Source organism: Ochotona curzoniae, unplaced genomic scaffold (assembly GCF_017591425.1).
Source record: "Ochotona curzoniae isolate NIBS_2020 unplaced genomic scaffold, NIBS_Ocur_1.0 contig_2861, whole genome shotgun sequence".
NCBI lineage: Eukaryota > Metazoa > Chordata > Mammalia > Lagomorpha > Ochotonidae > Ochotona > Ochotona curzoniae.
The window spans coordinates 4518838-4545140 of record NW_024465620.1 but is presented as its reverse complement, the minus strand read 5'-3'; the positions used below and the strand labels follow the sequence as shown (position 1 = coordinate 4545140).

The 26303-nt window shown below is 48.5% G+C and overlaps 1 protein-coding gene across 1 annotated transcript in view; it reads right to left on the bottom strand.

Moving 5' to 3' along the window:
• Positions 1 to 1687: 1687 nt before the first annotated feature.
• ZSCAN22 (zinc finger and SCAN domain containing 22) overlaps positions 1688 to 26303 on the bottom strand; it is a 63191-nt gene continuing 38575 nt past the window's right edge. Inside the window, exons 1-3 of the mRNA XM_040978142.1 lie at positions 14490 to 14514; positions 6891 to 7368; positions 1688 to 4620 (exon numbers count right to left, since the gene is read on the bottom strand). Coding sequence (XP_040834076.1) covers positions 3551 to 4620; positions 6891 to 7266 — 1446 coding nt within the window. The 5' untranslated portion in view covers positions 7267 to 7368; positions 14490 to 14514 and the 3' untranslated portion in view covers positions 1688 to 3550. Of the gene's footprint in view, positions 4621 to 6890; positions 7369 to 14489 lie in introns of the transcript that reaches the window.

Below are 26303 nucleotides of genomic sequence, written 5' to 3'. Positions count from 1 at the left end.
TATTTTTATTTTAAAATCAGAGTTACATAGGAGGAGGCACAGAGAGATTTTTCCATCCATTGGTTCACTCTGCAGATCGTCACAATGGCCAAGGCTAGGCCAGGCAGAAGACAGGAGCCAGGAGCTTCTTCCAGGACTCCCATGTGTGTGCATGGGCTTAGGCGCTTGAGCCGTCCTCCTCTCCTGCTGTTCCAGGCTGGAAACAGGGAGCCAGATCAGAAGTAGAACAGCTGGGATTGAACTGGAAGCCATATGGGATGCCAAGTTTACACAGGCGGAGGCTTATCCTGAATGCCACTGTGCTAGCCGTATTTATTATTATTATTATTATTATTTAAAAGCACAGTTACAAAGATAGGAGAATAGACAGAGAATCTTCCATCAGCTGGTTCACTGTCCAAATGGGCACAATGGCCAGTGCTGGGTCAGGCAGAAGCCAGGAGCTTCTTTTGGGTCACCCATGTGAGTGCAGGGGCCCATGCACTTGGGCCACCCTCCGCGTCTTACTGGGGTGTTAGAAGGGAGCTGGATTGGAATTGGAGCAACTGGGACTTGAATCAGCACCTGTATCAGATGCTGGCACTGTGGGTGGGGGTTTAGCCTACTATACCACAATGTGGGCCCTGTAGCCACAGTGTTTAAGGCAGTCTTCTGCTTTTTCTCACCAAGTTATCCCTTCTTCCTAAAACACCTCTGCCAGGTCCCCAGCAGGAATGGGCCAGCAGTTCGAGGCTCTAGACATACCCAGTTGTGCCTGGGTCACACTGCTGTCTGTTGTAGGGGATGTTTGAAGAGAATGCCTTTTGTGGTCTTGTCCTCCTGGTTTGAGAGGGCAGAGGGGAGTGGTGCTGGGCTGTGCCAGGCCTTCCACATCAGAGGCTGGAGCTGTGGACAGGACTGGATCCCTCACCATTCTTCCGTCACTCAACTGACTCCATCTTGCTCACATGACACCCTTATGGACCACTGCCCAGTCCCTGCCAAGCTCACCCTTCTGGTCCTGACCCACAGTATATCATTAGTATTATCAGCGCTTTACAAGAAATCAGTATTCTTCAGGAAATTTACCTTGTTCATTTAGCAGTCTGATTTGCTACTCTATTGTGTTTAATACTCATGGGTTTTTATAAACACGTGCATGGTCTGTAGTGACACGCCTTTTTTTATTCATGATGTGCTCTGTCCTGGCTCCTCCCTCCCTTCTCAACCCCTCACCCTTCTTTCTAGTAGGAGCTTTAGCAACTCCTCAAATCTTTTCAGAGTTAACTAACTGGCCTTGCTCATTTTCTCCCTTTGTCACTTCCCTTTTATTACTGTTTTTCTTCCACTCATTTCACCTTCCAGGATCTTTAGGTAGACACATGTCACTGATGTGGGGGCGAAGTCATTAGTAACAGTTTAATACTTACAGTTAAAACAGACCCATTGGTCTTAATCATAGGGGATTACTTTTTTATGGGTAAAAAAGGTCAAATATTGACAATTTCATTACACTAAACTAAATGAAACTGCCAGTATTTGACCTTCTTAGGATACAACATTTCCTTTAATGTGAATTAATACAAGTCTATTTTTTGTTTTAATATATTTTTTATGTTGAATTCTGGATTAATACAAGCCTATTTTTAAAAGAGATTTAATTTTATTCATTTGGAAGGCAGGGTGACAGAGAGGGAGAAAGAGTTCTTCCATTCCTTGTATGCTCCCCACATGCCACAGCAGCCAGGGCTGGGCCGGGCTGAAGCCAGGAGACTGGCCCTGCTGTGACCTCCCAAGTGCAGTGTGAGGTTGAGGTGAGGAATATGAAGTGTTCAGCAGATAGCAGGTCATGTGGGCCCTCGGCTAGGGCTCCCTTTCCCTCTGGGCTCCTCCCCTTCTAGAATGACAGGGCAACACACATAATGAAGAAAGAACTGGTGGCCACACTGCTCAGAGTGTCAGGGAGGGGCTGGGGGCAGCAGAGAGAGGTGAGACCAGCAGAATGGTCACTTAGGTGAGGGTCTCAAGGCAGATCCATGGAGGATGAGAGTTCTGGAGCTGCCTTTTAGCTCCTACCTCCTCTGTTCCCTGAAGCCCAACATGGCATGGATGACCACCTCTCTGGGAACACGCGTCCCCTATCTCCGAGTTGTCTCTCAAGTCTGCCCCTTCTCCTGGGTCCTCAGACTGCCATCCGGTGCAGGGTTGGATCTGGAGCCCTCGGCCTCAGCTCCCCATTCTGAGGCTTTCTTCTCAGCCACCACAGCTCTGCTCACTTGTGACACAGAGGCAGTGAGTCCAAAACACAGAGGGATACACAGGGAGAAGATGGTGATGGTGACCAGCACAGAATAAACACAGCAGGGTCAGTGGCCCCCAGATGACAGAATCATCAAAGCACCCGAGATGTGAGAACTGACACGCAGGCTGCAGCATCCAGCGGCACACTCAGACCCTCCTGCAGGACCCAGGCAGGTGTCATTTTGAGAGGACGCAAAAGGTCTGCGAGGATTCTCCCGGAAGCCCCTCCAACTGCTCACTGGAGGCCCCTGTCTAGGTCCTAGAGCACCGTACCTCGTGGGACACCATCAGTTGACAGAGTACAGGCATCTACTGCCTGTGGTTCCAGGGACCCTGGAAGAGGATGCTTGACACAGTACACCTTTATTCAGGCCACTGCATGCACACCAGGCTTGTCTGGCACTGGGACTCTTGCCTTGCAGAGTTCACGTCCATATGAAAACAGCCATGTCAACGTATACAAAGTTAATGTGGGTGCAGCATGGTGACCACTTTAGGGGAGGCCCCGGCCACATGTCCTACTGTTGTGGACAACGAGAGCTAGATCAGCGACGGCACCGAGGAGCTCATGGCAGACACTCGGCATGGACACTGTGTAAAACATTGTAGAAGTGCAAGAGGCACATATGTGAGGCACTCGAGAAGCAGGGTGAGATGAGAGGCTGAAGTTTGCTCAAGGAGGTGGGGAAGACTATTTTTTGGGAGGAACCTTTAAAATAGAGGAAAAAGAGAAAGGTTCTAGGCACAGGTACAAAGGCACTTAAGTGGGAAAAGTGTGGCTTTTTTCAGGACACACGTCGCTTCATGTAGCTGGTACATGGAAGGCATGGCTGTGGCAGAAGATGAGGCCACATCACTGCACACACAGGGAAACGCTAACATTCAGGTACGCCTTTGAGAACAACTGGAGAGGATGCTGGGGACCCAATTCAGGAAGGTGACACATGGAAGAGCTTCCTACCTCACAGTGACTCAGCCTGGGGGCAGAGCAGCCTGCGAACAGGTTTGTCCTGAGCATCGCGGGCTTGCGGGGTGCTCACACACACTTCCTCTCCAGCCCTGGCCCTGAGAATCTGTCCAGATCTGCAGCTGGGCTCTTCTCCCTGAGTTGGGCCTGACAGGTCTGCGAGGATTCTCCCGGAAGCCCCCCAGCTGCTCACTGCGGTCCCCATCTAGGTCCTAGAGCACCATACCTCGTGGGACACCATCAGTTGTCCACCCAGTTCTTGGCACTCCCGGAGCTCACTGTGTCTCCCAGGGTCACTTGCAATCACGGCAGCTCTGTGATATGGATCTTGAGGTGTGCCATGAGGGCCGAGCTGCGGCTGAAGGCCTTCCCGCAGTCACTGCACCTGTAAGGCTTCTCTCCTGTGTGGATCCTCTGGTGCTTGATGAGAGAGGAGCTCTGCGTGAAGGCCTTTGGACAAGCCTGACACTGATACGGCTTTTCCCCAGAGTGTATTCTCAGGTGTCGAATGAGAGCGGAGCAGTTGCTGAAGGCTCTCCCACAAGCATCACATTTGTAGGGCTTCTCTCCAGTGTGGATGCGCTGGTGCTGGGTCAGGTGGGTGCTCTGGCTGAAGGTTTTGCCGCACTCATCACATTCATAGGGCCGCTCCCCTGTGTGCACCCGCTGGTGCTGGGTGAGATGTGTGCTGCGGCTGAAGTTTTTGCCACATTCCCCACACTTGTAGGGCTTCTCTCCTGTGTGGATCCTTCGGTGCTGAGTCAAGTGAGTGACACGGCTGAAGGCCTTGCCACAGTCCTTGCACTCATGGGGCTTGGCTCCTGTGTGGACAACACGGTGCTGGGCCAAGTGAGTGCGGCGGCTGAAGGCCTTCCCGCACTCCCTGCAGGCATAGGGTGTCTTCTGGGGGTGGCTCTTCTCGTGTGCTTCGAGGGCTGAGGTGCTCCAGAACATCTTCCTGCACCTGCTGCACCGCCAGGGTGCCCTCCCTGAGTGTGTGACTGGAGGCTCTACCCCACAACCCTTCGGTGCACACAATCTCTTCCCTGCAGCAGCAGCTTTCGCTTGGTGGCTGACACTTGACCATGTGTCGGAAGCATTTCCTGAGGTGCCAGATTCGTAGTCCATCCGGTGTGTTGAGGTGTCCTTGCAGGGCCTTGCTGCTTTCCTGTCATTGCTCTCGTGAGTGACAGACCTTGTCCAGATCTCATGTGAGAGTCCTGCCTGACTCGCTGAGCTGGCCTCGGGTTCACAGGCATCAACAAGGGAAAGTCCCGCGGAAATACTGCCTGTGAGGGCTTCAGCGATCACGTCTGAGGGTTCTGCCTCCTCCACATCTCCTTGTTTGCAGCTCGCCTCTGTAGGCTTACCTCCTGAAACAGGCAGAACCATAATATCACCATTCCTGCCAAAAGTCTTTCCTACTCTGCCTGGCCCCTGGCTATGCCCTGCCTGGAGAGGTGGTCTCTCCCTGACACTGAGCCCCACTCTCAGAGGGACATTCGTATTTGATGTCCTCCCAGGCCACCCAAAACTGCACCATGGGTTCTGCTTCTTCCACACCTCACCCCACTCTCCACGCTCCGAGGCTTCTGATTTCAGCTCAAGCATCAGAAGAGCAGTTGAGCATTTGGTAGAAATGTTAGGATGCTGCTCAATACATCCACATCACATGTTGGGGCCCTGCCTCTGCTCGTGGCCTAGCTTCCTGGGAGGATTCAGGCAATGGGTCAAGCACGTGGGTCCCTTCCCCCCACATAGGAGACCCAGATGTGGCCTGGGCATTGGAGTGAACCAGAGAATGCAAGGCATCTCTCTCTCTCTCTGTCCTCACACTTGTCCCCCATTCCCTCTCTCCGGAGGTGGGGAGTTTGTCCTGGATAGGCCCCACACTCTGCGAGGCTGGCACTGTGTTCCCCATGTTCAGGACCTTGCCCTGGGCCTGGGTGGATCTGCAGGTGTGCAGTGAGCACTGGCTGAACATACCATGATTGTGCAATGTTTGTTGGACAAACTGCTATTTGAGGTGAGTGGGTGATGAGCCCACCTGGCCTGAGCCAGGGGCACTCTGTACAAAGGACAGTGTAGGCAGAGGTGGGGACATGAGGTGGACTTCAGGAAGGAGGTTGAGAGCACTGAACTGGGGGCTCTAGGAGGTGCCGGCACAGGGGGTTCAATGGTGCAGAGGCCAGGCCCAGGCATCAGCTCTGCTGCTGGGTGGTCCTGGAGCCTTCAATGATCTTGTCTTCATCTGGGCCCGTTTTCAGCCCACAAAGCAGAGGCCCCGTATCATGTGCCTTCTGGGACTTCTGACATCTTCAGGCTCCAGACATCGGACTCCTGCTAGACTCCTGGTGCAGTGGGATTTTCTACTGCCCCCTTCCAGCCGCAGGAGGTACTGCAATGGGGAAAGGGAGGTCCAGCCTATGGAACAGTTTAAGTGACTGCTGCTAGGTCACATGATCAATTCTTAAAGGGCAGGTAATTGCGCAAGGTCACAGTTGGCTGCTGGTGGAGTAGGATTCCTCTCTCCAGGCCTGTAACTACCTGCCATGCCGCCTCCCTGCCCTCCCCAGCCCCAGCCACCTGCCAGGCCCTGCTTCCCCTTTTCTTTACTCCAGAAATATCCTAATCACCGCCCCACCCCGTGGCCCTTCACAGAAAGCACAGATCTAAACCTCACCGTCCCTTGGCTGGCCCTCTTTCACTGCCTCGGTAACACCTGGCCCTCTCCTGGAAGCTTTTCCTGACCCTGTGAGAGGACGATGCTCCTTGTGCCTCTTGAGTTAGGACAGCCAAGGAGGGACCGTTATCTTGAGTCATCCCGACAGCCATGGCTGCTTCGTGCTCCGTCTGTGCCAGGCCCCGCTTCAGGTACTGCACAGATGTGACTTCACCTTGTCAGGGACCCAGGAGGAAAGTGAGGTACGAGAGCATCTCCCTGCTGACCACACACCTCGTTCCTGATACCTGCCGGCTCATCCTGTCAATGACTACTACTGGGCCCACCACTCCCCTAGGTCCAGATCCTCTCTCTGTCCCATTGGCTCTCCCTGAGAGTAACAGGGGCAACCTCAGTTCATGGCCAGTCATTCACCCGGATCCTGGAGGTCGGCAGGGGGCGGAGGGCTCAGAGAGGACACACAGGGTACTTGGTGTCTCTGTCTCCACCACCATCCATCCAGACATCCAGAAGGCTGGGCGTCTACACAGCAGGCTGGTTTCCCTAATGGGAATGACCCGGCACTTACTCCTGGCTCCTGTGATTGGGTCTGACACTGACCAGTTCTTCAGGACTCAGATCGGGGATCTCTGCTTCTACCTTGACAGCACCTGAACCTGGGCTTGTTGCCAAATCTATTTTCCTCCCTGAGAATGAAGATGGCGCCATGGGAAAGCACAATGGAGAACCAGAATGACAGAGTAGCTTGATGCTGTCCACCTATCTTTTGAATATAATCACACTGGAAGTCTGCTTATTCTTCCAGCTGGAGCTAGAGTTTTGAATTTCTGCAACCAAAACAGACTTGTCCAGTGCAGTGTGTGAGAACATGAGAGAATGAGTGTGTGAGCAGCCCCAGCACACAGCCCTGCACTCCCACATTCCCCAGGATCTTTTAGGATGCTAGCAACACCCCCTTACCTCTCCTGTCCAGCATGTGCGTCAGATCCTCCACCAGCACAGCAGCCTCCTCTCCGCTCTTGGGGCACTGTGCCCCCACCCAGGTCTGGATCTCGGGGGGCAGCGTGCCCAGGAACTGCTCCAACACCAGCAGCTCCAGCATCTGCTCCTTGGAGCGCAGTTCGGGCTGCAGCCACTGGCAGCACAGCTCGTGGAGCTGGGCCAGAGCGTCCTGTGGACTAGCTGCATGCTCGTAGCGAAAGTGCCGGAAGCGCAGGCGTGCAGCCTCCACACAGGTGGTGGCATCGAGCTTGGTTTCCTCCTCTTCCACCTTCACTTGGAGGAAGCTGTCCTGTTCCCAGGGCTCTGGGCTCAGGGAACTCTTGGGCACAGCCATCTGGCAGCAGCACTCACACAGAATGGCAGGGACCTTGGAGCTGTATCTGCTGGAACATCAGAACTACATCCCCACGAAGAACCTGCAGCCCCTGCTGTGGACCTGTGGAGAAAAGCAGATATGTGTCTGGGGCCTGTGGGATGTGACTCAAAGACACAGATGGTTATGTCAGGTCCACAACCAGCACTTTTTAAAATGTCTGCAACAAACTGTCTTGGAATTCCATGTACAAACCTATTGCAGACTCAGATGGTAGGAGGTTTTCTCCTATGTTATTGATGTGAAAGTAGACACAGAGAAGAAAAGGATTTGTCCCAAGGCTCCACGTTAATCGTTAATCGGCAGGCAGCTAAGCGGCAGGCCCAAGCACACCCACCAGCAGCCGGCTGAAGATAGGTTTCTTCTCTACCAAGACTCACCTTGCCCTGTGAGCATCCTCTCACTTAATTTGCTAATTATTTTGTATTTTGTTTTATGAGATTGCTACTTAAATAATAATTCAGCCTTACTTATTTTCTGATGTAAGGCCACAAATTTCCTCTGTGCCTAGTTTTAGCTGTGTATCATGTCTGACATGTTTTATTATTTTATAAGATCTCTTTTTTTTTTTTTTACTTAAAAGGCATATTTACAGAGAGTAGACACACGCATACAGAGAGAGAATCTTCCAACTGTTAGCTCATCCTCTAAATGGCTGCCTAAGTTAGAACGGGTCTGGTGTGAAGCCAGGAGCCTAGAGCTTCCTCTGGGGCTCCCACATAGGTGCAGCGGTCCAAGTGCTTCCAGGCACATTAGCGGGAAGCTGGATTGATAGTGGTACATCTGGGACTTGAACAAGTACGCATTCCACCTGCTATAGCCAGTATCCCATATGGGTACCCGTTCATGACCCCTGGTTGCTCCACATCTGATCCAGCTCTCTGCTTATGGCCTGGGAAGGCAGCAGAGAGCGGTCCAAGTCCTTAGGCCCCTGCACCCATATGGGAGACCCTGAAGAATTTCCTGACTCCTGGCTTTGGATCAGCTCAGCTCAGGCTGTTACAGCCATTTGGGGAGTAAACCAGCAGATGGAAGATCTCTGTTTCTCTTCAACTCTGAAATCTGCCTTTTAAATAAAAATAAGTCTCCTAGCATCATTAGCTTCCAGGGGACTCCAAATCAAAATCACAAGAAGAGACCACTTTACATTTGCTCACTGGCTATCATTAGAAAGGCACATGACCACGCTAGCACAAATGCAGAGAATTTGAAACCCTAACACACTGCTGGTGGCAATGAAGACAGCATGGCCGCTGTGGAAAACCATCTTGCAGTTCCTCAAAAGATTAAGCATAGCAGTCCCCACATAACTCACAAATTCCTCTCCTAGGTATATACTCAAGGGAAATGGAAAACACATTTCCAGAAGAACTTGCACATGAATGTTCATGGCAGCATTGGTTATAAAAGCTTCTCCCCCAAAAATACATAAAAGAATGTATCCAGGACCTGGCACAGTAGCCTAGTGGCTAAGCTCCTCGCCTGTATGCACCAGAATCCCAATATGAGCACTGGTTTGTGTTCCGGCAGTCCTGCTTCCCATCTAGCTCCCTGCTTGTGGCCTGGGAAAGCAGTCGAGCACGGCCCAAAGCCTTGGGACCCTGCACCCGTGTGGGAGACCACGAAAGAAGCTTCTGGCTCCAGGTCGGCTCAGCTCTGGCCATTGTGGCCATTTGGGGAGTGAGTCACCACATGGAGGATCTTCCTCTCTGCCTCTCCTCTCTGTATATCTGCCTTTCCAAAACAAAAAAATCAAAAAAAAATTTTTTTAAAGAAGGCATCTAAATGTTCATCAATCAGTAGACACATTCTGCATAATAGACATCCTCATATACAGTTTATATAAATGGACTGTTATTCATGATAAACACACTGAAGTAGATTCATGCCACAATAGGATTAGCCATGACAACATTATGCTAAGCAAGAGAAGCCAGACACAAGACATCACATGCTGAATGGTTCTATTGACAGGAAATGCCCCAAACGGTCAACTTCAGAAACAAAAAGCAGATTAATCAGTCCCAGGAGCTTTGAGGAGAGTGGGGACTAGTAGGCTGCCAAAGGCATGGGATTGCACGTTGAGATGGTGAAAATGTTCCGGAATTAGACAGTGGTGATGACTGATTAAAGGCCAGCTGAACCTTCTAGAATGGATGGTTAACTTGCTGCCTGCCATGCTGCTGTTCCAGATCACAGAGCCAGTTCAAATCCCACATGCAAACATGGGGAAAGCAGATGGCATGGAGGTCCTGCCACATGGGAGATCTGGATGGCATTCCTTTCTTCTGCCATTGCAGCCATTTAGTACTGAACCAGTGGATGGAAGAACTCGCTTTCTTTGTTTCTCCCTCTCTTTGTCATTCAGCCTTTCAAAAAAAATCCATTTAGGGTCCTCTCTGTCCCTCCTTCTCTGTATATCTGACTTTCCAATAAAAATAAATAAATCTTTAAAGTGTACAATTCAGTGTTTTTAAAGATTTATTTTACTTTTATCAGAGTTATACAGAGAGTAAGATAGAGAGATGGAAAAGAATTTATCTGCTGATTCACTCCCAAAATGACTGCAACAGCCAGAGCTGAGCCAATCCAAAGTTTCTTCCAGGTATCCCACATGGTACAGAGGCCCAAGGCCTTGAACCATACTCTGCTACTTTTCCAGGCACATTAGCATGAAATTGGATTAGCAGTGGAGCAGCCAGGGCTACAACTGGGATCCATAAAGGATGCCAGCACTACAGGCAGAGGATTAGCTTGCTATGCCACCACACTCACCCCAAATCAATGTTTTTTATTTGTTTGTTTTTTAAAGATTTATTTTTTTTTATTGCAAAATCAGATATACAGAGAGGAGGAGAGACAGAGAGGAAGATCTTCTGTCCAGTGACTCATTCCCCAAGTGATCACAATGGCTAGAGGTGCACCCATCCGAAGCCAGGAGCCAGGACATTTTCTGGGTCTCCCCCATGGGTGCAGGGTCCCAAGGCTTTGGGCTGTCCTCCACTGCGTTCCTAGGCCACAGGCAGGGAGCTGGATGGGAAGTAGAGGTGCCGGGATTAGAATCGGCGCCCATATGGGATCCCAGCGTGTTTAAGGTGAGGACTTTAGCCACTAGGCCACGCCACCAGGCCCGGTCCTCTACCTTTTAAAAAATTATTCTTAGGCCCAGCACAATGGCTCAGTGGGTAAATGCTCACCTTACAAGTGTCAGAATGCCATATGGGCTCCAGTTTGTGTCCCAGCTGCCCCATTTCCCATCCTGCTTCCTGTTTATGGCCAGCGAAAGCAGTAAAGAATGGTGCAAAGCCTTGGGACCCTGCACCTATGTTGGAGACCCAGAAAAAGCTCCTGAATTCTAGCTTTGGATCAGCTCAGCTCTGGCCAGTGTGGACATTTGAGGAGTGAACCAGAGCATGGAAAATCTTTGTCCCTCCTTCTTTCTGTAAATCTGCCTTTGCAATAAATCTAAAATATATTATTCTTTGCCACTTGGTAATACACTTACATGATTATCTTCCTGCTTCCTTCTGCCCCTTGTTTTAGTGTTGGAGCCTTAAGGACAAGAGTTTATTTTTTAACTCACTGCCTTCTCCCTGGTGCCTAGAGCCTGGCCTCTCACATACAACAGTGGCAGCTTCACTCAACACAGCCAATTAAATGCCTACTCCTTGCTCCATGTCAGGAATACAAATGCAAGACATGGGCTCTGTGCTACATGTCCTCACTGAAGGAGAAAGAAGGATTGACACAGAACATACTAAGCACTTTGATATGCGTAGCACAATGCATAACCAGAAAATGGGGATAATCAGATAGTAGAAACATACTGGCTGCTAGACTGTAACGGCCTGTTGCATCTCCTGACCCAGGCAGCACCTGCCACTACCCTGTGAACTGACATTACTGCTCTCATTTTCTTCTGTATGTGTTAGTGACCGGAAGACCTCTGTCTCTCAGGCCCTGTAGGTTCGTGTCACTGCTGCTTCTCAGAATAGAGCCCCAGGTAGCAGAAGGAGCTTCTGAATCTGGACAACACCTCCTTTGGAGAGTTACCCCTCCCACTGCAACACAATGGGCTCCCTTCACAGAAACAGCAAATCCAAACCCTCCTCAGGTGTCATCACATCTGAACACACTCATTTCCAGATGATCCTGAAGTTAATTTCCAGGCCAGGAAAAAAAAATCTTCTGAAAACTAGACAAAAAGGAATGCCAAAATATTTATGATAAATTTTAAAAAGCAAAACAATGCGGGCCCGGCAGCGTGGCCTAGCGGCTAAAGTCTTCACCTTGAACCGGCGCCAGGATCCCATATGGGCGCTGGTTCTGATCCTGTCAGCTCCTTTTCCCACCAGCTCCCTGCTTGTGGCCTGGGAAAGCAGTCGAGGACGGCCCAAAGCCTTGGGACCCTGCACCCGTGTGGGAGACCAGGAAGAAGTTCCTGGCTCCTGGCTTCGGATCGGCATAGCTACGGCCATTGCGCTCACTTGGGGAGTGAATCATCGGACGGAAGATCTTCCTCTCTGACTTTCCTCCTCTCTGTCTATCTGACTTTCCAATAAATAAATAAATCTTTAAAAAAAAACCCCAAAAAACAATGCTAAATTCTGATGAGGTAGAGACAAGTAAATTAAGCTATAATCTATAGGACTCGAGACTTTCATAGCAGTTAAAAAGAAGCTTAAGGAACTATAGAGTAGAAAGCTAAGTCTCAGCCTGTGATGTCAGTTTGAGTCCATGGAACCCAACTGGTTTAATTATTTGTAAGGCAGAGAGAGGTATTTTCCACCTCCTGATTCACAACTTGGTTACAAAGGCCAGGGCTTGACCAGGCTGACGTCTGGAGCCCGGAACTCCATACGGTATCCCATGCGAAGGCAGCGTTCCAGGTCTTGGGCCACCCCTTTACCACTTATTCAGGTGTGCTAGCATGGTACTAGACTGGAGGTGGATCAACCGCAACTCCCCATTACATGGGGTACATAGTGGTGGTGCCACTGCCTGTATCACCACACTGAACTGGTTCAGAAATGCCAGGCGGTGGTCTTTTGGCTTACAGCAAGTGCACACAAACAGATGCAGAGCAACGGGAGGGTGAGGAGAGACAAAGCATTATCATCTGCAGATCCAGGTAATCACTGCCTAGAGGAAGAGGAGGAGAAGGTGCCGTGGGGATGACAATAAACATAGCAACAGCTTCTGGACTCTTTTCTAAGGAACCTACCCTGGGCCCAGTGTGTTAGCTTAGTGGCTAAAGTCCTTACCTTGCATGTGTTGGAATCCCATATGAGTGCTAGTTTGTGTCCTGGCAGTCCCACTTCCCATCCAGCTCCCTGCCTGTGGCCTGGGAAAGCAGTCGAGCATGGCCCAAAGCCTTGGGATCCTGCACCCACCCGCATAGGAGACCTAGAAGAAGCTCCTGGTTCCTGGCTTCGGATCGGTTCAGCTCTGGGCCACTTGGGGAGTGAAATCAGTGGATGGATCTTCTTCTCTGTCTCTCCTTCACTGTGTATATCTGACTTTCCAATAAAAAGAAATATATCTTAAATAAATAAATAAAAAAGGAAACCTGCCCTGGCATAGCTCTGGTGACAGTTTCTGAGACACACCTTTGTCACTGTTCCTCAGACTTCCTGGCTCATCTCCACCTGCGGATCTTGGAGCTCCTCCATCCATAGCACTTATCCGGCTGAGGAGGGTGATTCTTCCCCTTCCTGTTCCTCACTGGTACCCATCTTAGAGGGTACCCAAGGTGGCCTGAGCTGATTGCTGACAAGCACCCCTCACAGGCTTGGCCCACAGCAGACATGCGCTAAATATCTGCTCTGGTGATGCAACAGAACCTTGCTGTGGGCGAGCAAGTGCCAGGATGGGTCTCGACCTACCTAGCCTATGCAAGGGGCCACGGGATTGAGGCCTTGACACATGTCTAGAGCCTCAAGACCCCCTTGGTTTTGCCTAGAGACCTCTCTCCTGTCTCAGCAGCACCTCAAAGCCTCTGTGGACCCATGCAGTTGGCAGGAAGCCCAGAGCCCTCCAGGTATTTCCCTCCCCCTCAAGCTCTTCTGGTAATTTGGGAATTTTCCAGTAACTTAGTCGCCTCTTCTCTCTGCCTACCCCTGCCCATACCCGTCTTATGGTAATCTTGTGATAGTCTTGTAATAAACAACTCCAGAATGTGGGTGGGTTACATAAGTTGTGGTGGGTTACACAATGTCACCTGGCGATGTATGTGAGAGTTATACTAACTGGCTAGGCTTATAATATGTAATAGATATTTATACCCAATATTTCTATACTACCCTGAGGCTTATGCTCCCTGGCCTGGCCTTATATATGCTTATGCTTAATTGCTAATAAACAAAGTTCATCATAACTGTCTCTGGTACTTCTCTGTTGAGAACACCGTCGCTGCACCATGTTACCTAGGTGGGTGATCTATGGCCGAGACCCCCACACCCTGCTGCACTTAAGTCCACACAGGATGTAGCCATACGTACAGATGAATGAACACTGTCACCCAAGTCCAGCTGCCTACATGGCAAAGCACAAATCCTCTCTCACATAGTCGGTTAACTCTTGAGTCACCAAGTCACATAGCTATGCACACAGGCTACTCAGGCACAGTATCAGTTATACCCCAATTTATATTCAGGCACACAAAATGTCTCAGTGTCATCCATAACTTATCAAACTCATGCCCTCCTAGTATCTCCATCATGCAGCTTCATTCCACAGAGAATTTCAGTTACACTCGAATTACTGCCACACCACCCACCCTTCTGTCAACTGCACACTCCATTGGGTTGGTGAGACACTCGACCTTTTCAATCTGTCCATCCGACACAAGCATACCCTATCTGTCCCTTACCCTATACACAACTGGCTAGTTCCATACCCTCCATCCTAGTGCTATTGTACATCTGATCTGTCCGTCTCAGCTCGGTCTGTCTGCATTACCTCCTCGGTCCATCACACCTTGGGTCGGCCAGTACATCCCAGTCTACTCGTGAGCCCTGCACTCACAGTCCCTCAGCTTGCGCAAAGCTCACGTCAGCCTCTCACTCTTTGGATCCCGGCAAGTCACATGCATCGTGGTCAGAGAACTGCAGACGTCTGGGCTTCGCAGCCTGTGGTGCCCTTCTCCCGCCCCAACTCGGGCCGAGAGCCCACCTAAGACTTACCTCATCAGCGCCGCGGGTGGACACTTCCGGAGGCTCCCGCAATGACGAATCCGCCTGGGAGCAGGGTCACAGGACCACATTTCCCAGCATGCTCCGCACCGCGCGCCGCAAGCTCACGCGCTGATCCACGGGAACTACGACTCCCAGAAGGCTCCGCGCCAATCCTCCGGCTCTTCCTCAGGGGAGCTAACGAAAAGGCAGGCTTTACTGTTCCGGCCCGTGGTGAGGTGGTGGCGGGGAATGGAAGAACTTCTGACTGGAAGGTGCGTGAAAGGTAGGTCCGTGGGTGGTGTCAGGGCGTGAGGGGTGTGGGTGCTGTGGGTGGTGTCTGGGATGTGAGGGGCGTGGGTGCCGGGGCAGTGTCTGCAGTGTGGGGGGTGTGGGTGTCGTGGGTGGTGTCTGGGATGTGAGGGGCGTGGATGTCATGGGCTGTATCTGGGTCGTCAGGGGTGTGGGTGCCATGGGTGGTGTCTGGGATGTGAGGGGTATGGGTGTCACGGGCAGTGTCGGGACTAAGGCGTGTGAGTGCCGTTGGTGTCTAGGGCGTGAGTGGAGGTGCAGTTGGTGGTGTCTAAGCGTGAGAGGCTGAGCGGTGGGAGTGCCGTTGGTGGTGTCTAGGGCGTGAGGAGCGTGGGTGCCCAGGCAGTGTCTGCAGTGTGAGGGGTGTGGGTGCCATGAGTGGAGTCTGGGGTGTGAGGGTGTGGGTGCTGTGGGTGATGTCTTGGACATGAGGGTTGTGGCTTGGTAATGCATGTCACTTGTGAGACTTGCCATGACCACAGGAACTAATTATTCCATGCGTGTTGTGTGTGATCACGTGTCAGTACTTCTGGATGTTTAAGTCCTGTATTCCCTGTGGAATGAAGAAACAAACACTTCCCTGAGGAGCTGGTGTCATAGCTGAGGCCTGAATTATTTACTTATTTTAAAGTCAGAGTTACAGAAGTTCAGTTATAGCTGCAACAGCTATAGCTGTGGCCAGGAGCCAGCTCGCCACATGAGTGGAGCTCAAGCATTTGGGCCATCATCTGCTAGCTTCCCTGGCACGTTACCAGGGAGCTGGATTGGAAGTGGAGAAGCTGGAACATGAAATGGTGTCCACATAGGATGCCAGCATTGCACGTTGCAGCTTAACCTACTGTGCCATACCACCACAAAACTGAGAGAATAAATGAGATGCATACGATTGCACAGTAGTTCTTGGGGGGAGTAGTTCTTGCCTGTCTACCAAGGGATATGGGTCACCCTTTGTATTCACATGGAATGCACCTCTGCAGGTGTCACCATTTTGGTGAGAGATCTGGTCCAGATGTCCAGACGCAGGTGGGGATATGCTTCCCTGTGGATGTTTGATTCAGGCAACTGCTTCACCCTCTCAGTGCCTCGGTTCCCCTCCATTAAAGTATCTGGTGGCATCACCTGGCTCACAGGTAGAGTGAACATGAAGCAAGCTGTTAACTGTAAGGTGTCCACAGCACATTTGGCACATAAGTAAATGTTGGGGGCTGTGGCTCAGCTAAGCCCTGAAGGATAAGCAGGATTTGGACTAGGATGGATGGTCATTGGGTGGGGTTGGGAAAAAGGCCAGTGGCCAGAGGATTGGTGGAGCCCAAAGGCTGTTGGAGCCTTCATGTAAGGGGACTTTCAGGATGGAGGTCTGTGGACCCCAAGGGCAGCTTTGGTTTACTTCACACCTTCCCACTTGGAGACTAGAGTCTGTGGACCTGGGGGGAACCAGGGAGGATGCAGCTTGCACCAGGGGTCCCTGGCTATGTGACTGTGCTGAGTGCTTGGAACTGACCATATCTGGATCTGGATCCATTTCCTTGAGGGGAAGGGGGACAGGCTCCTGGGAAGATGGGGCAGCTTTGTTCTACAGGGAAACTTTGTGACACAGAATACACAAATCCTCATGAATGCTTGCTGCTTAGGGCCATGTTGCCTTCACACCTGCCTCCCCCTTTTGCTCAGGTGAAGCCAGATGGGCACTACTTGCAGTGGGGAGGGAGACCATAGCAAGAGGTATATGGGATTCAGGCCTCAGACTGCTTACTTTATAGGGAGCAAACCCCTCATAACACCCCATGCTATCCTTCACTGCTGCCTGACATCACCCCATGCTGTGAGTTTCACAGGCTCTTGCACAGTTCTCTAATGTGTGCCAACAGGTTGGTTGTGGCAACTTCTAGGCGCTGCTGGTGTGACAAGGTGCCTCGCTGAGCCCAGCAGATGTAGCTCATCTTTCCTCAGGGCCTCTTATGTGTCATATTGGCCAGCAAGCACCTCTTGAGACACCCTCAACTGCTATAGCAAAGAACCAGTATCATCGACCACATTTACAGGTTGGGAAATGGGGGCACAGATAAATCCAAGGCTATAGGGCAAGTGATTGGCAGATGAACCTTTGTGATTTTAAAAAGGTGATGATGTTGATGATTACTGTTATTATTATTAAATATGTATGAGTGCCCAGCTCAGTGAGTTTGATATGTAACTACTATCCAGACCTAGAATGTTCTGTGTGGACTGGAAATGTTCTGGAATTGGGTTGATATGGTGTTATTTGCCAGCTCAGAGCTAGGGTAATTCAGAACCACGGACAGCTCCCTTCACAGCGTAGCCAGGCAAGGAGCCTCTGCAGAATGGAAAACTTTGAATTTAGTATGTGTTAAATATATATGAAATTTCAGTTTCTTTTGAAGCTTTACACTTTATTAGCAAATGTTGCATGGACATGCACTTTTTTTTGTTTGGAATACATACTTGCTCTGGACTACAAAAGTGAAAACATTTACTGTCTGGAGTTTTACAAGGGATAATTTGCTAACTCTTCTGGGCAGCAGTGGAGTGTTTAGAAGAGTTTTAAGACACTTCCCCCACAGACACTGCTGCATGGAGATCAATGGAGGAGACAAATGAAGGTAGGAAACCTATGACTGAGACCAGGCTGAGGGGACAGAGTAGAGGAGCAAAGGTGATAGCAGCAGGGTATGGAAAACATCCAGTGCTGTGCTTGTCCTGTGCTCGCCACCTGTCACTGTGATCACGCCTCCCCCATCTGCCTCACCTGGCACTTCAGACGTTTGGTCCTGTTTTTAGGCTTGACCTCAGCAGGGAGAAGTGAGTAGGGGTCATGGGGTCAGTCATGGGCATGCGTCTCAGGGTGCCAGTGGCTATTGTAGGGGCAGAACCAGTAGAACTTCCCTTTACTTTTACAGCCCTGGGGCTCTGGGCTCCTGGCTTTGGCCTTAGGACCTTCAGGCTGGGATTATGAAAATGAAATGTGGCTCCTGAGCAAAGATGGGACACACATAAAGATGCACCCAAGCCAGGCCCTTCAGCCCAGGTGCCACCAGCTGCCTGCCTTTCCCAGACTGAAAATACACACTCACAGCGTGTTTACAACATCATAACTGCAAACAACCTAAATGCTCATCAACTGAAGGAGTAAACAGGCAATGATAAATCCATACAATTATATAATGTTACTTAGGCACAAAAAGACTGAAAAGCTGATACAAAGTGTAACATCGATGGACTTTAAATATATGCTGAGAGAAAAAGGCCACACACAGGAAACCACATACTGTGTGGCTCCATTTGCATGAAATATCCAGACTAGGCAAATGGACAGGCAGAAACTAGATTGTGATTGGCGGGGACCTGGATGTGACCTATAAGGGAAATAGAGTGTACTCACACTTCTGAGTTAAACCTGCATATCCAGACATTGTGAATCTGCAGAGTCCTCTCTGCTCTCACATGCACGTGTGGTGGGACACCCAGCACACACAGAGTGAACCTGCAACGTCCCCTCTGCTCTCACATGCACGTGTGGTAGGACTCACTGGCACACACACAAAGTCAATCTGCAGAGTCCTCTCTGCTCTCACATGCACATGTGGTGGGACACCCAGCACACACAGAGTGAACCTGCAACGTCCCCTCTGTTCTCACATGCACGTGTGGTAGGACTCATTGGCACACACACAGGATGAACCTGCAGAGTCCTCTGCTGTTGCATGCACATGTGGTGGGACACCCAGCACACACACAAGGTGTCACAGGAGCAGGACTCCTTTCCACTAGGGTATTCACACATGGTGGGGCATACCCACATAAGTAGAATGTTGTCACATGTGCAGAGTGTCCCTTTTCCCACTGATGCATGCCAGGTGATACACATGGCACCTAACATGAAGATCACACCCTTACCTTCACCAGTGCAGGGTCCCTTGGCACCTTCTTGCCCCCTCATCAGCAAGTGGTTCCTGGGTCTAGACCTCATTTATATTTGCTACCCAGCTAAGACTGCACTATGTGGCCACCCACCCAGCTGCCCCACATGCTATGACAGCCATTCTCACACCTCACATTGGCAGTAGCCATGGGGGTAGCTGCCAGGGGCCCTAGAAATTCACCTCCCAGAGTGCTCACACACCCACACCTGGAATGCATGGGGTGCAGAGTCAGGGCAGGTGCGGTGTGGGAGCCCTGCGCTGTGGTTTCTGTCCACTCTGCTGGAAGTCCTTGCATTTTCATGTATTCTTGTGAACTGAACACACATATCTTTCACCTTCTACATAAACACGTGTGCCCTGCTGTGATCTTTTTACCTCAAATGCTGTATATCCTTCAGCAGTTGTACTCACCCAAGAAATGGTACTGATACCTGGACATAACCACAGCCTGTATGCCAATGTTCCCAGTATTTGATCATGAATTAAGAACAATGCATGGCATTCCACTATGCCATCTTTAGTTGGTTTCAATTTTGTATGGATTCCAGTTTATTTTTAAGCAATCTTGACATTTCTCATGTCTCCAGCTTTCCAAACTGCTCTCCATTTTATTTGTCCAAATAGAGTGTAACAATCATAATCAGAGTTTACAGCTGGTTTTTCCCACTGAGTTATTAAACATTTCTTTTTTTTTTAAAAAGATTTATTCAAAATGCAGAGTACAGAGACACATAGACTTCCATATACTGATTCACTTCTCAAATGCCAGTAACAAGCCAGGGCTGGGACAGAATGAAACGAAGAGCCTGGAACTCTCCTTGGTCTGCCACCTGGATGGCAAGGCCCAAGTACTATTGACTCTAAGCTGAAAAAGCACAGCCACCACAACTAGACTACACACAAGCAGCGGCTCAACCTCTGAGGTATCACTCCAGCCTTACTGAACAATTTTCTTAATGGTCATGTCCTCTTATGTGATCATTTTTTTTAAAGATTTATTTATTTTGATTGGAAAGGCAGATCAGATTTATGGAGAGAAGAAAAGATCTTCCTTCTGCTGGTTCACTCCCCCACATGGCTGCAATGGCTTGAGTTGAGCCAACCCAAAGCCAGGATCTAGGAGCTTTTTCTGGGTCTCCTTGGTGGGTACAGGGTTCCAAGGCTTTGAGCCATCTAGTACTGCTTTCCCAGGTCACAAGCAGGAGCTGGAAGGGAAGTGGAGCAGTCGGGATATGAACTGGTGCCCATATGGGATCCCAGTGCTTACAAGGTAAGGATTTAGTGTTGAACCATGCATACACTCCCCAACACATACATAGCTGGAACTGAACATATGCCTTGAATGTCTATGTCTTCCTAAAAATGATGGATAGGTTTTATGTCATGCAAATCACCTTCCCTAATGAAAGCACATCCCAGATATTTTGTGGGACATGCAAACTTTACCTACACATAGAAAGCCTAGGTATCCTCAGGAGACTCCTAATATCAGACTGATACCAGGTTCTCTCCCCTGTTCCCAGATGATCACAAGAGTGATTTAAGGGCCCGGCTCTGTGGCCTAGTGGCTAAAGTCCTCGCCTTGAACGTGCTGGAATCCCATATGGGCACCGGTTCTAATCCCAGCAGCTCCACTTCCCATCCAGCTCCCTGCTTGTGGCCTGGGAAAGCAGTTGAGGATGGCCCAAAGCCTTGGGACCCTGCACCCGTGTGGGAGACCTGGAAGAGGCTCCTGGTTCCTGGCTTTGGATCGGCATAGCATCAGCAGTTGCGCTCACTTGGGGAGTGAATCATCAGACGGAAGATCTTCCTCTCTGTCTCTTCTCCTCTCTGTATATATCTGACTTTACAATAAATAAATAAATCTTAAAAAAAGAAAAGAGTGATTTAAAAAGTCCTATTAGCCACCCCCTTTCAGACCAGCACCACGAATCCAGAACTTTGTGATGATGGAAATTTATCTAGCAAAAGACTGAATTGTGCCTACTGAATAAGGAAATGAATTTTATATTTACATCTAAATGAGTATACATGGTAAGTGCCTACCATATTGGACATTGCACTCTGGAAGACATTCTTTATAAATAACCTATAGGGAGGGCCCGGCGGCGTGGCCTAGCGGCTTAAGTCCTCGCCTTGAACGTGCCAGGATCCCCATATGGGCGCCTGTTCTAATCCCGGCAGCTCCTCTTCCCATCCAGCTCCCTGCTTGTGGCCTGGGAAAGCAGTTGAGGATGGCCGAAAGCTTTGGGATCCTGCACCCATGTGGGATGCCCGGAAGAAGTTCCTGGATCCTGGCTTTGGATCGGCATAGCATCAGCCATTGTGCTCACTTGGGGAGTGAATCATCGGATGGAAGATCTTCCTGTCTCTCCTCCTCTCTGTATATTCGACTTTGTAATAAAAATTAATAAATCTTAAAAAAAAAAAAAAAACCTATAGGGAGGCTGCTTTTCAGATTTCTTAGTTGCTTGCACATTCAGGACATGAGGCCCTTGGCAGTTGGCCATAGTTTGGACAGGGAGCTCTCTGGGTAGTACATGGAATTTAGCAAAGTAACTTGTGAATTTGTTTATGTGCTACAGCCACCTTCCTGGAAACCATCTTTCCACATTAAGCGCCATCAAGGAGTTTAACATGTTTCATACTCAACTTGCTTTATTTATTTTCCCAAGACCACTTTTATTGGGAAGACAGATTTACAGAGAAGGAGATACAAAGATCTTCTGTCCACTAGTTCACTTCCCATGTGGCTACAACAGTAGAGCAAAACTGATCTGAAACCAGGAACCAGGAGCTTCTTCTGTATTTTGTACCCTCATGGGCACAAGGTCCCAAGGCTTTGGGCCATCTTCCACTGTTTTCCCAGGCCATGAACTAGTGCAGATATAGGGTCCTGGCATGTGCAAGGTGAGGATTTAGCCACTATGCCATTGCGCTGGGCCCACTCAGCTGACTTTGTTAACTAAAACCATCTGTATTTACCAAATGACGAGACCAAGACAGACACACAATATAACCCATGCTCCTGTGGACATTGTGTTGGATGGAGACAGACAGCAAATAATGAAACAAATTAAACAGGTTAACTTGAAAGGCTTAATATTTTTAATTCAAGCCTATTTATTGAACTGGTAATATTTTCACATTTCAAAATTCTAAAAAGTATAAAATAATACAATAAGAATATAAAATAATAATAAAATATAAAAGAATAAGTGAAAATTATTCCTCATCCCTATCTTCCCCACTTTTCATCAAGGGTAACCAGTATGCCTGTTTGCTTTTCACAGTTTCAGAGACTTGTATCAAGCAAATGTTTTCTCTTTACACAAATGGAAACATGCCACAATCAGTTTTACATCTTGCTTTTCCCCCATATATCTTATCTTGGAGCTTTCCTCCACATTAGTATATAGGGACATTTTTAAGGCTGATCAGGCTGTGGTCTCCTTTCCACCACATAGTGGTGGTTCCCCATAGTGGATATGGAAGTTGTTTCCAGATTTTTACTTTTAAAATCAATAGCATGGTGAAAACCATGTGCAATCTGCACATGTTCAAATTCATTCCCACCAGCTTTGCTGAGGCAGTGTATGACTGATGAATCATCATCCTTAGTAGCTGAATTAGCACCAGTGGAAATGTATAGAAAAGACCTCTGCCTTCCTCAAAGGAAACTCAATTTGGGTGCAGGGCACATTGCTAGGATCCATCCCCCGTCCCTCAAAAGGTAATTTAAAGTAATACGTTAAGTCATTGTCATGAAAGTGCTGGCAGTGTAGGAAGACATACTATAAGAGAACTAGAGGGAATTCAAATCGCTAGACACAGGTAGCCACACATATGTGCTCATGGTTGTGTGTAGGGCTTAGCATACACTAGTGGATGTGTATACACAAGTGTAAGAAAAAACTGCAAGGAAAATCGGCAAAATCTAAATGTTAATGAACATTTGGGCTGAAACTAAGAAGGATTTTTAAGCCTTCCTAATTTTTAAAATTGTTGTAATTGTCCAACATTTGCCACAAATAACATACTACTTTTATGAGCAGATAAAAACCATGAATTTTCCCTAACATACAGTAATTCCTCCTGAGTTTTCTATCTGTATCAAGATATTTATAAGGAAAATAGCAGAACAATATGAATTAAAGAAGGGAAAAACACACAGAAATATGTTGCCTCTTCCATTTTTGCTTATTGCCTAGTGGAGCTATTATAACCTCATCAAGCTCAGTATCCACTTTGGGAAGTGTGAAAACATGATCATTTTAAGATCCGCTGTTTTGGGTTCAAGAAGGGAATGAGGCAGCCACAGGTCTGGTGTCCAAATGGTCTAGAGCCAAAATGTTACTGCTGGCTCCACCTACCAGAAGGGAGAGGCAGTCCTGTGCACTCCCAAGTCTACAGACCTTTCTGGTTGGGCTGTACGGCAGTCACAAGTGGGGACTCTGCTATTATACTGTCTGCCTTTCATCTGGCTGGGCGACTGGATACCATGTCATTTTCCTTCTTGCAGTGTCCTGACCTGGAACTGTTAGTGGAGCTGAGATGAAGAGATCCCATGCTACATTGTAAAATCATTAGGACCTCATGGAATGAGAAAGGGGAGGGGTCAAAGACTTATTTCCTGATAGGACGCCAGGTAGCAATGGCCCCATTAAAAGGGCTATTAGAGTTAATATTTGAACGCCAGTTCAAGTCCTGGCTGCTCAGTTTTGGTCTAGCTCCTTGCTAATGTGTCTGGGAAGGCCATGGGAATGCTTGTACTCCTGCTCCCATAGGGGAGACTCAGATGGAATTCCTGGCTTCTTGCTTCAGCCTGGTCCAACCCTGGCTGATGCTGCCATTTGGAAAGTAAACCTGCAGATTGAAGATCTCTTTTTTCCCTGTCACTTTGCCTCTCAAGAAAATAACTTTTTAATATGTACCTTTTGTAAGTTATATAAACAGAAAACTATTTTCCAAGAATCAAAGAAAAACTAGTGCAGATCAGGGTATAAGAATAGAGTAGCAGTGAAAAGTGAGAGATGACAAAGGAAATATGTGATGGTGTCAGAGAAAAATGGGAGAAATAAATGCAGGGCATCAACAGCATCTTACAGAAACCTCTGGAGATGAACTGCAGAGTAGCTCCAAGAATCCCTGCAACCAGCTCTGCTCCAGTAGAAAACCCATCAGTGTGATTCAGATCAAAGCATAGACAAGGACATGGCAAGTTCTGTTGTATTTTTCCGAGGATGATCATTCTTCCATTTCGTTTTACACCCTGAAATCCAACATTGTGTCTGAAGTTTATTTGTAAAAATAAATTTCTACATACTAAGATATACTATGAATTGCAACTAACAGTGTATACCTAGGCTGATGTGGGTGACAGACTGAGCTGGACCCCGTACTGACAATCACACACAAGTCCAATCTGGGATCACTTCAGGCGAGGTTTATTTCAGGACCCTCTCAACTGAACTGCTGGATTCAAAACTCCAACCATGGGGAGAATTGCAGGATCTGTGGTCCGACCATGGAGTGCATGTATCAGAACTGGGCCTACTCAGTTGCTAACATGGAGCAGTGGATGGCATGCCCAAATGCACACAGAGGATATGACAGTCCATTGGGGCCTGCAGAGGACAACTGGTGCCAGTGCAGAGGAAGGACAGAACAAATTGTTTAACTTCACCTAAACAAATTGTTGCATGCTTAGAATTTACAGGAAAAAAGTAAATGCTTAGAAGTTTCATGAATAACAGTAGCATTTTGCTTTGTTCAAAAATTTTTTGAGTTAGTCAATACTTTAGAAAATCACATCCCAAATCATTTATGTCTATGGCCAACAACATACTCTGTACAGTGACAGGCTATTGCCCCAGATTTCCTGGTGTAACAGGGCCCATAAAATGGACATGGTAAGATACTACACTGATTCAGTAATCATCAGTTTATCACATCACTCTATCATAAGCTACTTTCACTTAAAGTATTCTATACAAAATGAGGCCATATGTTGATTTTTCCATACCACATATGTGGATATGTTACATTATTGGTGAACTTACTTTGAGGTAATGCAGTGAACATTTAGAAATATCTGTTATTAAAAGGGACATTAACAGATTTGAGAAACACCATTTTCTTAACAAGCCAGAGATCATTAGCATTTCCACCCCTAACCTCTTTTTTCCATGTATATATTGTGTGGACTTACCGCATTTTTATATCTGTGGTTTAAGTCACCTGCAGAATTTCTCCTCTATGTGGACTCTCTTATGTCAAATAATACAGAAGTGCCCATGGAAGGCTCTTCTACCCCAACAACATGCACAGGTTTTTTTCCTTGCATGATTTCATGGATGTCAAACAATGCCAGTGCCCTGCTTGCTGGCTGTCCCAATTTTGCTTGGTCCACACGGTTCTCTCCTGAATTTGAGTGCTGAGCTGAGGGTGATCTCAGATCCAAGGGCTGTTCCTGACGTCGGTTACGCCCACTAGGCTCCTCTCTAGTGTGAGTTATCTGATGTCGGATGAGGTGAGAGCTCTGAATGAAACATTTCCCACACTGATGACATTTGAAGGGCCTGTTGCTTTGGTGAGTCCTCTCATGCGGATTCAAAGGTGGGTCACTGCTGAGGGCTTCCTTCCATTGGTGCTTTGCTAAAGCTGTTGCCTGCTCAAAGATCAGCCTTTGCCGGCATTCATACGGCTTCTCCCCAGCGTGCTTTCGCTGATGCTGGGCCAGGGAGGAGCTGTGCCTGAAGCCCTTACCACAGTGGTTACACTCATAGGGCCTCTCCTCCGTGTGAGTCCTCAGGTGCAGGAAAAGGCAAGTGGTCCGAGAGAAAGATTTCCCACACACACTACAGGTATAAGGCTTCTCTCCAGTATGTGTTCTCTTGTGCCGGCCTAAGGAGGAATTCTGGTTGAAGGCCCTTCCACAGTCCTGACACTCGTAGGGTTTCTCTCCAGTGTGAATTCTCCGGTGAACGGTAAGGTGTGTGCTGTGGCAGAAAGATTTCCCACATTCAGCACATTTATAGGGCTTGTCTCCTGTGTGGATTCGTTCATGTTGAACGAGGGAGGAATTCTGGCTGAAGGCTTTTCCACACTCTTTGCATATATAAGGTCTCTCTCCTGTATGAATCCTTTTGTGCACTGTGAGGTGTGCATTATGGTTAAATGACTTCCCACAGTCAGTGCATTTGTAGGGTTTTTCCTGTACCTGGCTTTTTGTGAGTTCTGGAATAGCCTGACTGGAAGCTTTAACACAGTCACTGCTTTCACAGGACTCTTTTCCTGGGGAGCTTGTCTGTGGACTGACCAAGCCTGATTTAGGTTTCAAGTTTGCAGCATGAGAGCCAGAACTACAAACATACTTTCTCCTAGAAATTTCTGGGGACTGATTTGGGTCTGTGCTTTCTTCAGGCTTGAGACTTTCATAGGCTAGATTCTGAACTGGTACTTGCTTGAGACTAAATTCTACTTGCCTCAAGCTATTCTGATCCTCCCTGAGCACCTGGCCCTGCCCCTCACACTCCCACTCTTTCTTCATGGAGAGGTAAGAAGCATTTCT